This window comes from Moschus berezovskii, chromosome 24 (assembly GCF_049115385.1).
Source record: "Moschus berezovskii isolate FMDL1 chromosome 24, NW_MosBer_1.0, whole genome shotgun sequence".
NCBI classification, from domain to species: Eukaryota; Metazoa; Chordata; class Mammalia; order Artiodactyla; family Moschidae; genus Moschus; species Moschus berezovskii.
In genome coordinates this window covers 16,111,538-16,130,805 of record NC_142483.1, presented here as the reverse complement: position 1 = coordinate 16,130,805, position 19,268 = coordinate 16,111,538, and the positions used below count along the sequence as shown (strand labels likewise).

General features: G+C 37.3%; 2 protein-coding genes across 10 annotated transcripts in view; one reads left to right on the top strand and one right to left on the bottom strand.

Moving 5' to 3' along the window:
• The window catches only part of TASOR (transcription activation suppressor), a 47,804-nt gene extending 32,349 nt beyond the window's left edge, over positions 1 to 15,455 (top strand). For 2 of the 7 annotated variants that reach the window (XM_055414104.2, XM_055414105.2), the window contains 8 exons: positions 548 to 607; positions 4,114 to 5,048; positions 7,954 to 8,076; positions 8,795 to 8,954; positions 9,401 to 9,509; positions 11,097 to 11,275; positions 11,457 to 11,621; positions 12,432 to 15,455. In XM_055414104.2, the coding sequence (XP_055270079.2) occupies positions 548 to 607; positions 4,114 to 5,048; positions 7,954 to 8,076; positions 8,795 to 8,954; positions 9,401 to 9,509; positions 11,097 to 11,275; positions 11,457 to 11,621; positions 12,432 to 12,961 (2,261 nt within the window). In that variant the 3' untranslated portion in view covers positions 12,962 to 15,455. Of the gene's footprint in view, positions 1 to 547; positions 608 to 4,113; positions 5,049 to 7,953; positions 8,077 to 8,794; positions 8,955 to 9,400; positions 9,510 to 11,096; positions 11,276 to 11,456; positions 11,622 to 12,154 lie in introns of all 7 variants that reach the window. The other 5 variants (XM_055414108.2, XM_055414106.2, XM_055414110.2 and 2 more) reach the window with 4 other exon arrangements.
• The window catches only part of CCDC66 (coiled-coil domain containing 66), a 54,022-nt gene continuing 39,780 nt past the window's right edge, over positions 5,027 to 19,268 (bottom strand). For 2 of the 3 annotated variants that reach the window (XM_055414112.2, XM_088831645.1), the window contains 5 exons: positions 17,763 to 18,259; positions 16,831 to 16,871; positions 15,992 to 16,230; positions 15,614 to 15,732; positions 14,259 to 14,394 (listed from right to left, as the gene is read on the bottom strand). In XM_055414112.2, coding sequence (XP_055270087.2) covers positions 14,308 to 14,394; positions 15,614 to 15,732; positions 15,992 to 16,230; positions 16,831 to 16,871; positions 17,763 to 18,259 — 983 coding nt within the window. In that variant the 3' untranslated portion in view covers positions 14,259 to 14,307. Of the gene's footprint in view, positions 6,264 to 14,258; positions 14,395 to 15,613; positions 15,733 to 15,991; positions 16,231 to 16,830; positions 16,872 to 17,762; positions 18,260 to 19,268 lie in introns of those variants that run through there. The other variant, XM_055414113.2, reaches the window with a different exon arrangement.

Here is a 19,268-nt window from a genome sequence, read left to right as displayed (position 1 = left end):
GTCGTGTCCGACTCTTTGCGACCCCATGGACTGCAGCCTCCCAGGCTCCTCCGTCCATGGGATTTTCCAGGCAAGAGTACTGGAGTGGGTTGCCATTTTCTTCTCCAGGGCCAAGGACTGAAGAATTTCTGAAAACTTGATTAGTTTCTGTGGGCTTCAGCACCTTTATCTACTTGGTACCTTATTAGAGAGGGCACAAGGCCCAGAAGTGATAGTAGAGCAGCAGTGGAGAAGTTGGTTTGAGTTGGACAAACTGAAAAAGGAAGTAGTCTGTACAAGGTGCTTACCCTAACTTTCATCACTTAGACACCTTCATAGTTGGTTTCAGAGTCATTTGAAGGCACAACATCTAGGTGTCAATACTCCATCATCACCTGAAGGGAAAAGAAAGCAACTTCCCATTTCTTAATGACCCTTCAGGATTATTTTAGGTGCATGAAGGAATACTTGGATTTGTTAGCATTTGGGGTTATTGGAAAGGTGCTTTGAAAGGTTGTCACCAGTATCTGAAGAGAGTGTGCAAAATCTAATGGATGCTTTCCCTCAGGAGGGAATGCCAGAAGCCCAGAGGACCAGCTGGGGAAACATGGTGAGAAACAAACAGCAGGTGAGAATGCTCTCTGTGCTCTTCCTCAATATGCCCTTCAGGATTGCTGCTGCAGTCCTGGTCATCTGTCAGGAGGGCATCAGTTTAAGTCTGTTAATTACAGAAAATTTGGACACTATTTAGAACATTCATTCATTTATATAAAATATTCTTATATAAAGAATGCATTCAAGGGAGTCACTGAATATTCACAGATTAAATTTTTTTCACCTACAGTAGGTTCTGTCTGATATAAGGATTTGGAAAGACCAGAATATTTTTCTTAATCCACTTCTACAGAAGCAGTGTTCAAGTTTCTCTTAAATTAAAAAAATATGAGGAGGTGAGGTCACGTATCTTTTAGGTACATTATTCCTAGTCTTATATTTCTTTGATTGAATTCTTCTTCTATTTGTAAAACTAATTTCTACAGATAGTAAGAGAAGCATGTACAGTTATTACTGATAAGCTTGTTGTATAGTAGGTGCCTGGAAGACAGTCTCTTTTGTCTGAACTCAGTTCCGTATCTTGGCAGCTGGCCACAGACAGACACTTCTTGCTTGGAATTAATTTGGTCTGGATTTTTTTTGGTTTCTGTTTCATTTTATCTTACTCTTTCAGAAACTTTGTGTTGTTTTTTCTATCTGGAAGAAGAACTAAGTGACTTTAATTTTAGTAGATCTTTGTGGTTATTCCTGTCTTTGGGGGTAAAAAAAAAAAGACTGAGTGAATAGTTTTCTTCAAGATTGTTGTCTCCACCTAGGAAAAGACGATTGGGGGTGTGGGGGACAGAAAGTAGGAAGAATACTTATATGACATACAGGAAAGTGCATAGATCTTTACAGTGTCATGAGTTTTTACATATGTGAACACTTAGGTGACCGCCACCCAAATCAGTATGTAGGACATTTTCAGTACCCAGGAGGCTTTCTGCATCCTCCCAGTCAGTGTGCTCCCTGCCCCAAACAATAACCATTAATGTTCCTCCTTTCATGGATTAGTGTGACCTGCTTTTGAATTTAAGGTCGATGGAACCTGCACTCTTTTGGTTTTGGCCCTTTTACACAACTTTCTGTCTGGGACTCATCTGTGTTTCGCTTCTATCCGTATTTCTTTTTTATTGGGAGAAGTCTGGTATCTTGTTTATGTCTCAGAATGATCCATCCTCATCTGCAGTCTTTATTTGGCATACCATCTTCATATTTTGCTGTTAAAAGTATAAAAATCCAAATGATGTTACCTTTAGCGAACTCACTACGCTCCTTGCACTTAAAAGCCAAAGTGCAGTAATGCTTGAGTGATAGTAGAAAACGTACTGTTATTATGATACTGACATGTATTTCTTTTAAATCATTTATGAAGACATTTTTAAAATAATGAAATTTTCTATCTTAATAAAAATATGAGGGAATCTGTACAAAATAGATGGTGGTCATTTGCATTTTCAAAAGGGATTTGGTTTAGTTTTTTAATATGGAAAATTCCCCAAATGAATTTAAGTTATATTTCAATTTAAAAACATTTCCTTTACCCATAGCCCTTCAGGAATAAGCTTCTTGGTCTTCACTATAGCAGAAAACTCTGGGAGAACGTATTTCAAGTATTTTTAATAATAAACCATTCAGAAGCCTTTTTTTTCCCTTCAGAAGTTTTTTAATGTCCTCCCTAACTGATTGGTTTTATGGGATGCAATTAAAATTTTTTATTTCAATAAATCAGATATTTGACATGGTACATAATGTTAAGAAGTACGAAAATACTTCAAAAAATGTCTTCCAGCCGTAGGCCACACATGTAGTTTCATCCAATCAATCGTTAGTTTCAGACTTATTTATTGTTTGCTGCACTGCACAGCTTGTGGGATCTTGACTTCCCTGACTAGGGAGGGATCTGATCTGGCAGTAAGAGTGCGGAGTCCTAACCACTGAATCACCAAGGGGTTTCTCATTACAGATTTCTTATGTATCCATCCTGACATTTTGTATGTCCACTAAACGCCATACTGCAGATTTAAGAAGTGTGTTCAGAATGCCTAAATTAGTTTATGGAACTTGAATTTTTTTCTGGTTTATCAGTTTCATACAGTTGTAATTCTGAACTGATACACTAGATATTTGTTCCCCTTCCCTTTTACCTACAGACCTCCTGTATGGTCTTCATATCCTGCTGACAGGTGCCTTTGCAGTACTTAATGGGTGCAGTGGTTCATGGTAACCACTGGGGTTGGTAGAGAAATGTCATAAACTAAATGCTGCTGAGCTGTTTGAACATTTACAAAAGTGTGAATGTGGGGGAAATAAAAACTGAGTTTTATATAGAGAGTTACACTGCTATACCTGGGTATAAACTTTAATAGGGATTCCACTATATCTTAAAAGTACTACAGTTTTGAAAACTAAAACTATGTGTGGACTTTCTGATCTTGAGGTAACATTTTGTAGTAGCAATTTGTTAGGGAATATTGGCTAAGATTTAAGAAAAATTAGTAATCTTTTGAAAGATAAAATTATGTAATTAGAACTTGAAGACAAAAATAACAAAACTTTGTCTTTACTGAAATAAAGTATTACTATAAATTGCAGTTAAACATATTTTCCCCTTGTTTTTTACAGAGAGATTTAGGGTGCCTGTTTTGAGATGCAGTTTCAAAAACATGCTGTGGTTGAATTTTAGAATTTAGGATTTATGTTCTTACGGATTGAGCTAGTTGTCAAGAATCGAAAGTTATAATTCCATTACCATCAGCTAACTTAATGATCTCTTCATCTCAAATGGAGTAATAGCTATTTTGATTTCTCTTGGAATTATTTTCAAACGAAATAAAAATACTAAAGTGCTATCAAAAAGCATCACTGTTAGTGAAGCTATGAAATGTGTTCTCTTCCTGAATTATTGAGCCTTTCTTTCCGTGATAAGTCGCTAACCTTGTAGCAAATCCACTCTGCAACCCCATAGGTAAACAACCCCATATGTGAGAGCAAATATGAAAACAGATAAAATTAATTATCGTAGATCCTGAATGCGACTTATTCCCACAGCATTTCAGCTTGATGTGCTTTCAGTTGCCTTACACTCAAAGTTTTCATATTAAGAAGGTGTTACCACAGTAGTGGGCATTACTTCACAAAGATTATAGGGATTGAACAAGCTGTTGCAACTAACTATTCTGATTAAAACATGTTCATTAGAGTCAGGTGTACGGAAAGGTAGGGAAGCAGAAGTAAGCAAGTGACTTAATTTGTAGTGATGTTAAATTGGCACTTGTTTGAGTACTTCAAAAGTAATCAAAGAAAGTAACATTCAGACTTGTCATTTGAGCTACTGAAATACAAAAAGCAGCCATAAAATAAGGGCGCATAGGTGATAGGGTCATACTATTATTTGAGATTTTTACTCTACCTTCCAATACATAGTTTGTTCTAAATATATAGTTCACCTGGCCTTTTTTCCCCCTTATTTATGACTTTGTATTTTCAGATGTCATTAATATTGGATTGCTTTTGTAATAATAAACTCTTCCTGTATAGGTATGAAATCACCAGAAGAACAGCTGGTGTGTCTGCCACCACAGGAGACCTTTCCTAATGACCCCCGGGTAATAAGTAGACAGAGAAGTTCTGATTACCAGTTTCCATCCTCTCCATTTACAGACACACTAAAGGGCAGCACTCAGGATGACGTGTTGGCAGGTCAGGTGGCGACAGTGGAGGAGCAGTGTGTGCCAGCACCAGAGCCGCCTGCAGTGAGCGAGACCACAGAGAGGACAGTGTTAGGAGAGTATAGTCTCTTTTCCAGGAAGATAGAAGAGATTCTGAAGCAAAAGAATGTTTCATACGTCAGTAGAATTTCCACACCTATCTTTTCAACGCAAGAGAAGATGAAACGGCTTTCCGAGTTCATATATTCTAAGACTTCCAAAGCTGGTGTACAGGAGTTTGTAGATGGCTTGCATGAGAAACTAAATACTATTATTATCAAAGCATCAGCCAAGGGTGGGAATTTGCCACCAGTCAGTCTTAATGATTCTTGTCCTAAGATAGCACTGAGTTCTCTGGGAAGGCATGTCATACCAGTTTCCTCAAGCGACTTCAACAGTAAACACCGTCTTGAACTACTTGGTAGTGATCCTTTGAAAGACACCAGCTCTCAAGAGCAGCATTCCTCTTCAGCTTTGGGTTTAACTGAAGTAGAGGTGAACCAGCCACATCCAGCCACAGAGCCAGTGGTGACTTCTGATCATACTGTACCTGGTGATACTGCCCGGGAACCAGTAGAAAAAGAAACCGCAAAATCGCCCAGTGATGTAAACATTTCTGCCCAGCCAGCTCTTTCAAATTTTATAAGCCAGTTAGAACCTGAAGTATTTAACAGTTTGGTTAAAATCATGAAAGATGTCCAGAAAAATACTGTGAAATTTTATATTCATGAAGAAGAAGAGAGTGTGCTCTGTAAAGAAATAAAGGTAACTAAATGAGAAGGTAATCATAATGCTGTTTAAACTCGTGTTGTTGAGTCTGACCGCTAGGAAATGGATTTTTTGTTTTTTAAATGCTGACCATATTATTTTTTATAATTTAATGCAGAGTGGAGTAAGACTAGTAAGTTCAACTAAATTCAGAACCTGTGATCTAAACATCTTAGAATTTTGAATCTTACTTTGCATAGTGTCACTTTACAGACCAACTGCATACATATTGCCATACCTTTACATTATTGATTCAAAGATTTTAAATGTTTCTTGGGTTTTTTAACAAAGCAGAGGGAGAGATGCAGAGAAATGAAGTTGTCACTATTTACCTCATGGGGTTTTATCAGTCAGATAGAAAAACAAAACCGTCCAGGATGACCTAATGATGGTATCTTTTGGTGTTTATTGATGTCCTGGTCATGCCAGGGTTCCCTATAGCCCTTATTGATCAAAAAACATGATTCTGAAAAACTTACCCAATCATGAAACATTCTTTATTGTGGGGTATAATTTTTGTACTCAAGCTATGGAGTGGACTAGCATTTCAGGCAGTTGATTAAAAAAAAAAATACACACGTAGAGACAGATATAATTTATAACACATGGGACAGTTATGTTAGTGGTTAACTAGTAATTAAATAGTAGTTAGCCAATTAGTATTCACTAAACTGTATAGCGTTTTAATTCCTTAAGGGAATGCCTTGTTTATGTCATTGTTTTTGTGAAAGCGCTCAGTCGTGTCCCACTCTTTGCGACCCCATGGAGTGTATAGTCATGGAATTGTCCAGGCCAGAACACTGGAGTGGGTAGTCTTTTCCTTCTCCAGGGGATCTTCCCAACCCAGGGATCAAACTCAGGTCTTCCGCATTGCAGGCGGATTCTTTACCAGCTGAGCCACAAGGGAAGCAAGCCTTAGTTTTCCTTAGTAAGGGAATGCCTTAGTTTTTTAAATATGCCTGCTCTCATTTATGCAGTTTACTTACCTGATGAGCTTCTGCTTTTTTAGTTAGAGGAAGCAGACAGGACTGTAAGTGACTTACAGCCCAGAGTGCCTCAGAAACTCCATGCTTGGCATGCCCTGAGCCGTTGTCAGTTTGAGGATCTCTGATGTTGGCACACTTGACATGATGTGCTCAGGGGAAGGTGAAAAGCATGGAAGTGGAGGCAGCCAAGTGCTCATCATGTTGCATTTACTCATTCCATGTGGTCCTTGGGAAGATGAAACCAGATTTATCAGGAATTTCTTGGTTGCATTTTTGCCCTGGATGATTAAGCATTGAGCTTCTCGACATTTTTTCAGCCCCAGCAACATGTTTCCACCTCTTTGGGGGCATCACTGCACATTGGCTTGGAGCTCAATGAGAGTGGGTTGGGCACAGTTCCCAGTGTGCTCAGTGTAACTCCATCTCCCACTGTATTTTAAAAATTGTAAGACACTTACAGTAAATGTGTTTACTTATGAATGGTGGTTTTAATCCATTATGGCTTAGAGTAAATCATATTTCTGTTATTTATGTAGAAGAGAAAAAGGATGTGTATTTTAAAAATAAAAGGAAATTAGATCAGAATTTAACTCTCTTAATTAATACCCATTGGAAATTTTGCAAAATGTTAGAGTAGAGAACTTCATGAATAAAATTTTAAACTTCCTAAATATTTCTGGAATCAAATTGATTTGTTGCTTTTTGAATTATACTTTTATATAAAACAAACTTGCACCTAAAGCTTCTTAATGTAAACAGACCAAAAATTACAAGCAGGTCTCTTAGACACTAGTTTCCTTTTTCATAACTTGATGGTAAGCTGCTCTGGGCTGTCTCCAGAGGCTTTAGAGGCTAGAGTAAAATGAAACAACATAGAAGATGCTTCAGGGCTGCACAGAAACATCGTCTTTGGGTGTGACACTTGTAAACATCTCTTAAAAACTGGTGGGGGCAAGCTTGGTTTAGATTTATGGTTATCTAACCAGCCTTGCCAGCCATGAGAAAATTAATCTGCTTTTGTGTCTGAAATGAGGAATGTGACCTTCAGAATCCTGCCTTTTGCTTCAGAGTTCAGGATTCCCCCAGCAAGCAAAGAGAACGCTGCCAGGACTGGCTATCTTGTGTCCTTTGAAAGGTTGTACTTGTGGTAGTACTGTGTCACCAGCATGGTAGGAGGCATTATTGGGAGAGTCTGTTTTGTTTGAAGTGTAGATTTGACAGGCAGGGCTAATTAATATGTAAGTACCACTCACTGTACATATTGAAGCTCTGTATGAATGATCTTGGGGTGGTTGTGAATTAAATGAGCTTCAGCAGCTGGAAAAGTGCTTTGTAACTTTGAAGGAGTATACTGGTAACTGCTGCAGATAATCAAGGACCTGCTTTAAAAAGGAAGGGAAAATGGAAGTGAGGGAGTGGTTGCCCAAAAACCTGGGCTAATCCATTCTTTCAGTTCTGTTACCCCAGCTGGCATTTACTTGGCTTCGACTGCATAGGATTTGCAATGCTGTGATTGTGCCCATGAAAGCTCTGAGCTTCAGAGTCTTCTCTAAGAGTGGCCTTGATCTCTGAGGGCCCTGGTATAAAGGTCATCATTAATCATAGTCTAGTAGTAGTTAAATATATGCAGTTTATCTTGCATTTCTCCCTGGTGGCTCAGACAGTAAAGCGTCTGCCTATAATGTGGGAGACCCGGGTTCAGTCTCTGGGTCGGGAAGATCTCCTGGAGAAGGAAATGGCAACCCACTCCAGTATTCTTGCCTGGAAAATCCCATGGATGGAGGAACCTGGTAGGCTACAGTCCATGGGGTCGCGAAGAGTCAGACACAACTGAGCCACTTCACTTTCCGGTGTTAAATGGATGTTTGCAAGAAGACTTTCAATTGTTGACTTAGTTTGCTTTTTCTTTTCAACAGGAGTATCTTATCAAATTAGGCAATACAGAGTGTCACCCAGAACAGTTCTTGGAAAGAAGATCAAAATTAGATAAACTATTGATTATTATTCAGAATGAAGACATTGCAGGTTTCATTCACAAGGTAGACCTATTACACTGAATTCCTTACTTTGGTTGTAAAAAATGTCTACTATCTTTGAGACTGAAGCTGTTTGTTTTTAAAATATTGTTAAGTTTTACAGGAGATAAAACTTCGAGCTTAGGACATCTAGGACCCTGCACTATGCTCTGTGAATTGACTTGTGGGATTCCTGTTTGAACCTCTACAAAACTTTAAATTGTGGCATATCTTCCCTGTCGCTTAGTCAAGAGTAAGAACATTGACTCCTTGAATGCCACTGGGTCTGCTGCCTCTCTTGTTACCACCTTCATTCATATATCCTTGGAAAACCTCTTTATCCCCCCTCTTTGCCAAACCAGTCCCCCTGTCCCTTGGGTTTGGGGGTGCCCCATCTAGCCTTAGGAGCCTATGTCAAGTACCACTGCTCTCTGAAGTCCTTCATGACTGTTCCAGGCTCTTGGCTCATTTGAATTCTCAGTACTCACAGAGCAGGACAAGTTAGCATTCATCATTCTGAATGATGAATTTCCAAGTCTGTTTTAAGTGCCTCTTCCTTAGTTTTTTGTCAACATAGATGCCCAGTACTTGTCAGTTTGTATATTTGGAAAAAATGTAAATATTTTTGCATTTGACTTTTCAGAGGCAACATACTGACTAGTGCAGATGAGCCATAGTGCATTTCTTGTACATTTCACTCTAGTCCATCCTTATTTCTATTTGTATTTTTGTATTTAAATAGGTACCTTGTTTGGTGACGTTAAAGAAGCTCCCTTGTGTTAGTTTTGCTGGTGTTGATAGTCTGGATGATGTTAAAAATCATACATACAATGAATTATTTGTATCTGGAGGTTTTATTGTTTCTGATGAGTCCATTCTAAATCCAGAAGTAATCACAATTGGTAAGATTTATTCTTTTAAGCATGTAACTTCTATCTTCTCTAGGTTTTTCTCATAAGTGACTCATTCATACTTTATTCATGTATTGTCCATTCTGCCAGTCACAGGTAATTTCCATCATTTTTTGGAATGTTTATTACTACAGATTTCTTTGCCATTGTTTTACTCTATGAATAACTTCCTCTAAATCTGCCATAAAGCAGGGCTCTCAGCACCTACTTCAGTTAGATTACTTTTGGTTTTTGTTAACTTGTTTTTTGTGTGTAGATGTCATTTTATTAGATCTCAGAGAGATCGCTAGATCTGTCTCCCTTGGGGGGGGGGGAAGAGAAAATACTACATAGGAAAGTAGGTGTTCCTACATAATATCAGCAAACATGTCTTCCATAATTCAGTTGTGGAGTGACTTATTTATTGAATTTAAAATAAACTTCATTATCTCTAACAGAGAACCTTAAAAATTTTTTGACATTCCTCGAAGAACTTAGTACTCCAGAAGGAAAATGGCAATGGAAAGTCCACTGTAAATTTCAGAAAAAACTAAAGGAACTGGGCAGGTAAGGTTTGAAAAATACCCGTATTGGTTGTTAACATTTTGTTCGCAGAATTTTGTTCTCTGTATGTTTACAGATGATAGATGCGGCTCGATTTTCATAGGTATCTTTTGCCAGCCAAAATATTATTCTTCTTTATGTAGAGGTTTGCCAAAGTTCTAGTTAGCTATATGACCTTTGCCATTTGTGTTTAGAATTATAAAATGAGATAGTCAACATTCTTTTTTAATGGAACTGTATATATGCCAACTAGATCAGGTCCTACCCAGTTAATCTAATAACACTACACGTGAGACAAGGATTAATTTTGACATAAGGGGTTTTATGATTAGTTCATTAATTTGTGTAAATAAGTGATTTCTAACATGTCACCGACTTGATGGACATGAGTTTGAGTGAACTCCGGGAGTTGGTGATAGACAGGGAGGCCTGGCGTGCTGATTCATGGGGTCACAAAGAGTCGGACACGACTGAGCAACTGAACTGAACATGTCCAGAAGTCACTTCTCATAGTGTGATTCTTGGAATAGTAACTAGTCCCTTGAGGGGCTCTGCAAATGATTGTTGTAATCAGATGGCTGCTGCTGCTGCTAAGTCACTTCAGTCGTGTCCGACTCTGTGTGACCCCATAGACGGAAGCCCACCAGGCTCCCCCATCCCTGGGATCCTCCAGGCAAGAACACTGGAGTGGGTTGCCATTTCCTTCTCCAATGTGTGAAAGTGAAAAGTGAAAGTGAAGTTGCTCAGTCATGTCCAACCCTTAGCGACCCCACGGACTGCAGCCTACGAGGCTCCTCCATCCATGGGATTTTCTAGGCAAGAGTACTGGAGTGGCTTGCCATTGCCTTCTCCGCAGATGACTGCTAGAGTCCATATAATGTCCTTATTTACACAGTTAAGGATCTGAGAAACTGTAGTTAAGGATAGTATGTTACATTCTGTCAGTCAGCATTTCTAAAACATAGGCCACAAAACTTTTTTTTCCTTCTTGTACCTATTGAAATTCCATGGCACACAATTAGGGAAATTCAGGCCTAAATAATTTTAATTTTCATTGAATTTGATTTTTTTAAAATGTCAAATCATGTGAAGTAGGCATTGGGCAAGTCTTTTATAACAGATACCAACACTGAGGCCCAAAGGTATCATCTATTGAAGTTAGTACCCTCATCTTCCTGACAACAGCCAATAATTTCTACCACAGGTTGCCTTGTGTCTGGAGGTAGAGATAGCTTAAAGCCATGTTCTTTTTGAAGGAAAGATTTGTATACTTTCTGTCCTTTTACGCCTTTCATTGCATTTCTAAATTAGTGAAGCTGAAGGGAAGTGTAATTCATTTAGTAAGTTGAGATTTTTGTCTGAACTGAGTAACTGGTCCTCAGGCTTTGGACCCAAAGAAAGCCCTTAACCATGGGGTTGCACAGTTTCTACTCTTCCTCAACTCAGAAGCACCTATACATCAAGCAGTGAGCTAAGCAGTGTGGTTGTGATCAGTTGCCTCTGAGAAATTATGCTGTTAATTTCAAGCGAAAACTTCCATACTAAACTTTAGAGATGCAGATCCAGATACTGAACTACTTAATTTCACAGATTGAATGCTAAAGCTCTAAGTCTGTTGACGCTACTGAATGTCTATCAGAAGAAACATCTGGTTGAAATTTTGTCATACCACAATTGTGATTCACAAACTCGAAATGCTCCAGAATTGGATTGCCTTATCAGACTTCAGGCTCAGAACATACAGCACCGACACATAGTCTTCTTAACAGGTAAAGCAAATGCTCTTAAGTTTTCTACTATGAATACAGGAATGTGGATGAAAGGATTTTGTGGCACTGTGTGGGGTGTTTATGAAAATGTGGAGGAAAGGGTTTTTTGAGGGCTGTGGGCAGGTGTTATAATTTTATATTTTAAAGTGTTTTATATTCAACATTTTTCCCCCCAAATTAGAAAAGAGTATCAAGATGATTTCTAGTTATACTGATAATGGAATAGTGGTTGCAACTGCTGAAGACTTCATGCAAAACTTTAAAAACCTTGTGGGCTATCACAACTCAATCACAGAAGAAAACCTTCCATTGCTTGGTGCTAATGAGAATCTTGAGTCACAGTCAGGTAACTTTTCAGTAGTTTTCATTTTCTTTAAGGTAGACAGAAAAAGAATGGTTTTGCTTTGATTTCATATAATGAAAACGTATTTTGAAACTGCTCACCTCAGTGTAAACAGCTTCAGGGGAACTGTTTCCAGGCATTTATCATTCTTTTACTTAGAATATACAAACTCATTTATTATACTGTAGTCCGTGTAAGCTGTTAGAGTTAACGGTAGACTGCATACTATACTTATATAGAGTAAGCATTTTCTTTGGAGGTAATGTAAGTATTATTGGCTTCTGTTGTGATTTAAAGCAGTTTAACGATAAAAGTAGTTAGAGATATACATAGCTTTAGTCTTTTGTGAGATGGACTCTGCTTTGGTTCCAGGTTTTATGTAAAATGAAAGATGTACTTTTTGTTTTTGAGGAAAAGCAGAGATGATCGGACATTTGATAGAGCTAACCAATTTAGCAGTAATCCAGTGAAGCTAGATGTCAGAATTTTTATTTTATATTTGTCTTGTCAAATACTGAATTACCGTATAACTTTAGATGCTGTTTTGACATTAACCCCTTTGGAGCTGGGAGTTGGGATTTCCCAACATTAAACGTGAACACATTTCGCAGAAGCTTTTAGCATCGGATTATCTGGACATTCACACCTAGTGTGAGTGTTGTGACTAAGTGAACTTGTGGCAGAAGACCAAGCTTTAAGGGATTGTGGACTTGCAGACCCTGACGCATTATATTGTGTGAGTAGTGTATAATTTTAAAACTTAAACAAATTGTGTATTTCAATAGAGGAGGACTTTTTGTTTTTTAAATGTAGCTCTTTTAGAAAACGATGAAAAGGATGAAGAGGATATGTCTCTGGATTCAGGGGATGAAATCTCACAAATAGAAGTATGCAGCAATTTTCATTCAGAAATATTGGAGAAAGAGACCAAAGGATCACGTGGAACAGATCAAAAAAAGAATATTCAAATTGAGTTGCAATCGTCTCTTGACTTGCAAAAAAGTTTATTAGAAGATGAGACTTATCAAATTGATTCTGCAGAGAGAGCTTCTATTGACAGAGTATGCTCTGAAGGAGAGAACAGTAATTCAGCTGAACAAGATTCATATAGCAACTTTCAGGTTTATCACAGTCGATTAAATATGTCCCATCAGTTTAGTCATTTTAATGTTCTCACCCATCAGACATTTTTGGGCACACCATATGCCCTTTCATCAAGTCAGACTCAAAGTGAAAATGACTTTTTATCTGCTTATACTCAAAGCTTGGATAGAGAGAAATCTCCATCTCCATTAAGTTGGTGGAAAAGTGATTCTTGCAGGCCGTTTTCAAAAGAGAAATAATTAATTTTTTTAATAGGTTGTTACGGACTTTGTTTCTTAAAAGTGAATTAACAATTTATATTTCTTTCTCTAAAAAGGTTTCTTTTCCTTTCTCGTTTTTTTTTTTTTTCCTCTTATTTAAATCATGATGGCCTGTAACAGTTGAAGCCTCTGAAAATTGAAATAAATATATATATTTTTAACATATATTGTACTTGAATTATCTCGTTGGCACTTCTAAGTTTTACAGTTTATATGTCATCTGTACTTTGGCTACTTTGGCTTCAAATTGAAGCTTGTTTTATATATAAAGCTAGGATATTTGCAAAAGGATAGTGCACAGTAGTGGCTTTACTTTCCTTCCTCTAATGTCATATTATCCCAAATACTTTTGCTGAAATGATGTATCAACTATTGTATTTATTTAAGCTTTTGTATAGTGTTTTTACACAGGTATAAGCCAGTGATGTTAATAAATATTTACAGGATTTTGGCTCAATACCTCAGGACTTATCGAACAAAGCAGTTTCATTTAGGTTATGAAACTATGTACTTAGGACTTAATACAAGGCAGCGTTATTTTTTATCTTTAGACTTAACCATGTAATTTTGCCTGTTAACTAAAATTTTGGTCAAGCTTTTTTTTCAGTGCTTGTGTGGTCCTTAGACTTAACCAAATTCAGTTTCATATTTAACAGTTTGAAACCAACTTTGCTACAGGTTTTTAAATTGTTAGAAAAAAATGTATGTATATTTTTCAGGTGGTAAGTAAGCACTTAAGTGCTGTACCAAAGTACATGGTGGAGATAAAAATTTTGAATCCACATGTATGTATTGGTTAAAAAAATGTTCCTTCATTACTAATACAAACTTGTAGATGTTTTTAAAACTGTAGTTTCTACAATAAAAGTCATCAAAGGACTTAAAAAAACTTCCTCATAAGCCTAAGCTGAATCTGGGCTATTTTTAGTTATGTTGGGACATCAGACTTTCCTTTGGCCACTAAAAGAACTTTAGGTCCTACTCTTCAAACTCTTTTTATAGAGTATAATAGATAAGTGGTGTTTCAATTAGTAAGCCTACATGTAAAGTGTGGACGAACATTATCTGTAAACTCCAGGCTGTGTTAAGGTAAGTAGATAAATACCCCACATTGTGACAGAACAGGTAACTTTTTCTTAACTGAGCTTTTATGAAACTGTTTTATTTGTTTTAAATACATAATATATATACACAGCATTTTTCTACATAATGTACAAGTTTTAAATAAGTATTTAAAAAATAAATTTAGGCTACTTATAAAAACAGTTAAGCAACAACCACATTTTGTAATTTGGAACACAAATGAAGGATTTAATTTTCTACATTTAAAACGAAGAACTAAAATTCTCTTCTTGATTTGCAGCTAAAGGCATGAGATTAGTTTCCAACTCCCTTTGCTTCTGGAGAAGGCCCTGAAATCACATTGATTTGTTAGTAAGGTGTGCAAATTAACCCTATTCTATATTTACTTTGAAAACATGTTTTCAATTTTTATACCAGACTTTCTCACTTGGATACTGTACTTATATAGCTATTACAGATTTGTAAGACTGTCTTCATATTTTTAGCATAAAACCAATAGAGATGGCCTTCCTTAAAGAGGTGCCACCCCTGACCTTTTCCTCAAATGTCTTAAAAAGATCACGAGTCTCCCTTAACAGCCAGTGTGTATGTTGACTGCATTAATCTTAGTGGCTGGCAGAAGGCCCTGCAGAAATAAGACATGGTCACTATAGGTGAAGGTGTATGTAATATTACATTCTCTCTCTTAACCTCACAACTTTTGTCTCCTCTAAGCTAGAGTATGCTTGTCATTTTGAAAGATAAAATCTTTGTGAATTATCGAGCTTGAGTTACAAAACTCAATTCAGGTGTAACCAATGCTAACGTGTAAGAAAGCTAAAGGATTCTTGATAATCCTGTATTAGTGGGGGTGATTTTCTAGCTTTATAGAAAAAATAAATTGTTAACAAACACTTGAATCAACAACTTAAAATACAGGAGGCATTTGTAAATGACTGGACGTGGAAAAGGTACTCCTAAATTATAGTTTATTTGGGAAAAGTAAATTATACTGTGAATCAAAACTAACTGCAAATGCAGTTTTGTATGTCATTATTTTTTAAAGCACAGCAACAGGTGTTTCTTCAAGGCTACCTGATAGAGAAAAGTTATAGACTTAAATATTGGATTTTTACCTGAGCAAGGTAATGAGTCACAGTTGGTCTGGGAGAAAAAGTCTGGTAAGACAATACATGTAATTTCACACTGAGTATATATAGTGCTCTTTGGGTCTTGTGTCAATGCTCTGTTCTAAACACAGCCAATACATTCATTTTAAAAAATTGTGAACTGCATTACTAAGAATTAAACCACAACTGTAGTTATTTTCTGCCTTTGGTTTTAGGGCCTTATTGATCATGCTTTGCCATTTCAAATGTATGCATTTTCATTCAATAAAATTGTTTTAATACTCACGTCTCATGATTTCATGCTGGAAAGAAATACCTAAGAGATGGCAATGTGTCGCCTAAGTCGTGTAATCAGTTAGGCCTAAGTAACTGCTTTAGCCATTCTAACAGAGTCCTCCACCAGAATATGGTCACACCTACACTTTCAAAAGGCTCATACCTGTCTCAGATCTGAAAGCCCCTTAAGGATTGCTTGTTGTCGATCCCTGTTTTTCACCAAGTTAGGATTAAGAAGTGGGTCCCTGAGATGGTCAGAGGCAAACAGCTCTTGTTCTTGGTCTGAGGTGAGACAGGATGTAAAGGACAAAAATCAAATACATTTCTGATTATGAAATAGCCCTATGCTATAATTTTCTAGGGATTCATTAATTTATATCCTAGGAAAGCACCAATTAATATTCAAGTAATATATATTCAATACAAAATTTATAGTTGACTCCAAAAGAGTGAAATCCTACCCCTCCTGGGGTAAAACTTACTAGTTTTACTCAAAAACTAATTTGGATTTTGAATTTAGGGTGGAGATACATTTACTTACCATGTGCATTTTGGTATTGAGAATCCTGGGTTACAGGCCTAGACAATGGTGCATCTGGATCCAGGTAATAGACCTCGTTGGTTCGGACATACGGAATAAAATGAAACGGATCAGAAGTCCCAGGTGATAATTCTGTTTGAGTGTGTCCTGAGATCAGATTCTCTCTTTCATAATTACTATTTTTTAGTGTCTGAGTTTGTTCCGTTCTGCTTTTCACTGCCAGAATTGGAGACTGAGACCTGTATTTTCCCAAAAGCACAATAAAGGACTTAAGAAGCATTAATCAAATAGTGTGTCCTTTATTTTAGATTAAGCATTTTCTACCCTTAAATCACATTTCGGTTTATTCTAAATGTACTTATGACATCTTATGGAACAGTATTATAAGAGGCTTGAGTTTTATGATAATTTTTCCTAAAACAGGCCAACAAAACGGAATTTGGGAGTTATTACTACTTGTTGAGGATATACATATACAGACACACTCTAGAACAAGGAGAAAACTTACATTATGAACATTAGGCTCTAATTTAACTTATGCCACCTGAAGTAAACTTGCTATTAGAGCCACATTCAGAGACAACTCTAAACCAGATGGTTCATACCCAAAAGCAGAGAATCAAAATCTAACGATTCTCAATTTCCCGTTGGTTATTTTCTCATTGCTAACCAGTCATTTCCCTCTCCTCTCAATCCAAGGAGAATGTCTATTCCACTGTTGACATCTGGAAAATCAACACTGTTTAAATCTGGAGCTAATAGAAAATATCACATTCCTGCTTAGGCTGACCTTTCTATCACATAGAAAGTGCTAAGTAGCAATGAAAACCGTAACATACCTTTCCCTGCTAAAACAATTAGTTCTCAGAGGTTCTTCTTCCTATATGATGGATAGGTAAATGAAGAAAGGAGTAAATAACAGTATTTCCATATATCCCCAAAAATAATTGTAGTGGTTTACTTGTTATAAGGTTTCTCAAACAATCATCTGAGCAAGAGATTCTAGGTAATAGGCTAGGTTATTTCTCCAGTCGGAGAAACCAAACCAGTCATTCCTGACCTTGCCCATTATCTGGATATATGGATTACATTTCTCTCAAAGAGCGTTGATTCAAATATGGTTGTTTCAGTCTTTAAGTTGTGTCCGATTCTTTTGCAGCCTCATGGACTTAGCCTGCCAGGCTCCTCTGTCCATGGGATTTCCCAGGCAAGAATACTGGAGTGGGTTGCCATTTCCTTCTCCAGGGGATCTTCCTACCCCAGGGACTGAACCCAGGTCTCCTGCATTGGCAGGTGGATTCTTTACCACTGAGCCACCTGGGAAGCTCTGTATGTACAGATTATAAACAAAAGTTTTGAATGGGTATTTGAATAAAGAATACTATTAATCTATACAGGGTTTAAGTGTAAGTTTTTTCTGTAAAGGACAGATGGTAAACTCAGCTTTGTGAGCCATGTGGTATCTGTTGCAATTACTCGGATAAAACTTGCAGCATGAAGTTAGCCACAGACAAAAGAATGAGCATGGATGTGTTCCTAAAATACTGCGTGTGCAATAGCAGGCAGCAGTTAGTACATTTGCAGCCTGCTTTTGCACATACAATATTTTGCCCATGGGCCAGTTTGCTGACCCCTGGTGTAAAATAAAGCAAATTTCTAGAACTCTTATTCAAACCTAGAAAAGCCTTGTCAAAACATGCATGTGAGGAACTGTAGTCTCATTCTAAAAACTTTGATGCACTTTAAAAAACATTTTTTAGAACACCTTTACCTTTCTGACTAGCTGCCGCCGGAAACTTGGTTCAGTTTCTTGATGAGATGAATGAAGAACTTCTGGTGAAGTGCCTCTATTTTGAGAGATTTGTCCAGGATTATTTCTTTCAATCAAATGAAGCAGTTCCATCTGCCTTCTTACCCTTTTTTCTTCTCTCAGCTTTTGAAGTTGTTTAGGGTACTTTTCTGAAGCTGGAATATACCTTCTGAGTGGCTTATTTATGTTCCAGTCAGGCCTTTTAGGACATTTCTTCATATGTTTTGTTTGCTTCTCTGTTCTTGTGGTCTGATTACACTGGTCATTATACCAACTGTTTTCTTTTTCTAAGTTGGCTCCTTTAATCTGACATACTAGTTCTTGCTTGTTATTCTTAGTGTTAAACTGTTCATTAAATTCTGCAGCAATCTCAGGAGATGAACAATTTATAATTTCCCTCTCTGTTACTGATCCACAGCGTGATTCTGTATTGGTAAATACCCCTATATTTAAGTCATCTAAAAAAAAAGTTTCAGGTGATGAATTTTTCTTAAAATTGTGGTAAAATATACATAATGCAAAACTTACCCATCTTAACCATTTTTCAAAGGTATTAAAATTGCCCTCAAAAACTTTGTTTTGAAAATAAATTCTAAAGTTGTTGTAAAGCAGGGAGTTCAGCTCAGTATTCTGTATTGACCTAGAGGGGTTGGGTGGGCGAGGTGGGAAGGAGGCTCAAGAGGGAGGAGATACTTACATACATATTGCCCGTTCACCTTGTTGTATAGCAGAGGCTAATGCAACATTGTAAAGCAATTATATTCCAATTAAGAAAAACCTCTATACCACCCACTAAACAACTCCTTCCCCCTTCCTGCCACCTCGTGGGATTTTGACCACTATAAACACAAGCAGAATCTAAGGTATTTGTCTTTTTGTGACTTAGTTAGCATAATATCCTCAAGGTTCATCCAAGCTGTAGCACAGGTCAGAATTTCCTCCCTTTTTAAGTGTGAGTAATACACCATTGTATGTGTGTCTGTAGACACATACCCCATAACATTCCATTGTGCATATACCACAGTTTTATTCATTCATCTGTCAGGGGACACCTGTGTTGCCTCTACCTTTGGCTATTCAAGACCTCACTTTTTGTAGCTGTTTTGGGTATACACCTGTAAGTAGAACTGCTAGACCATACAGTAATTGTATTTTAAATTTTCTGAGGCAGTGTCACAATTTGCCATAGCAGCTGAACCATTTTACATTCCCACCAATAAGGTACAAGTGTTCTAATTTCCCTAAATCTTTCATTAAACCCTTTTTAAGTGCACAATTCAGTGGTACCAAGCACACCCATGAGGCCACACAATTCCAGAACCCATCAACACCTCCTGCAGAAACCCTGCACCCACTTTGCAGTAACGCCCCATCCCACCTCCTTCCCAAACCCCAGCAACCTCCACTCTACTACCCATACATGAATTTGTTCATCCAACCCTAGATTCCTTATACCAGTGAAACTAT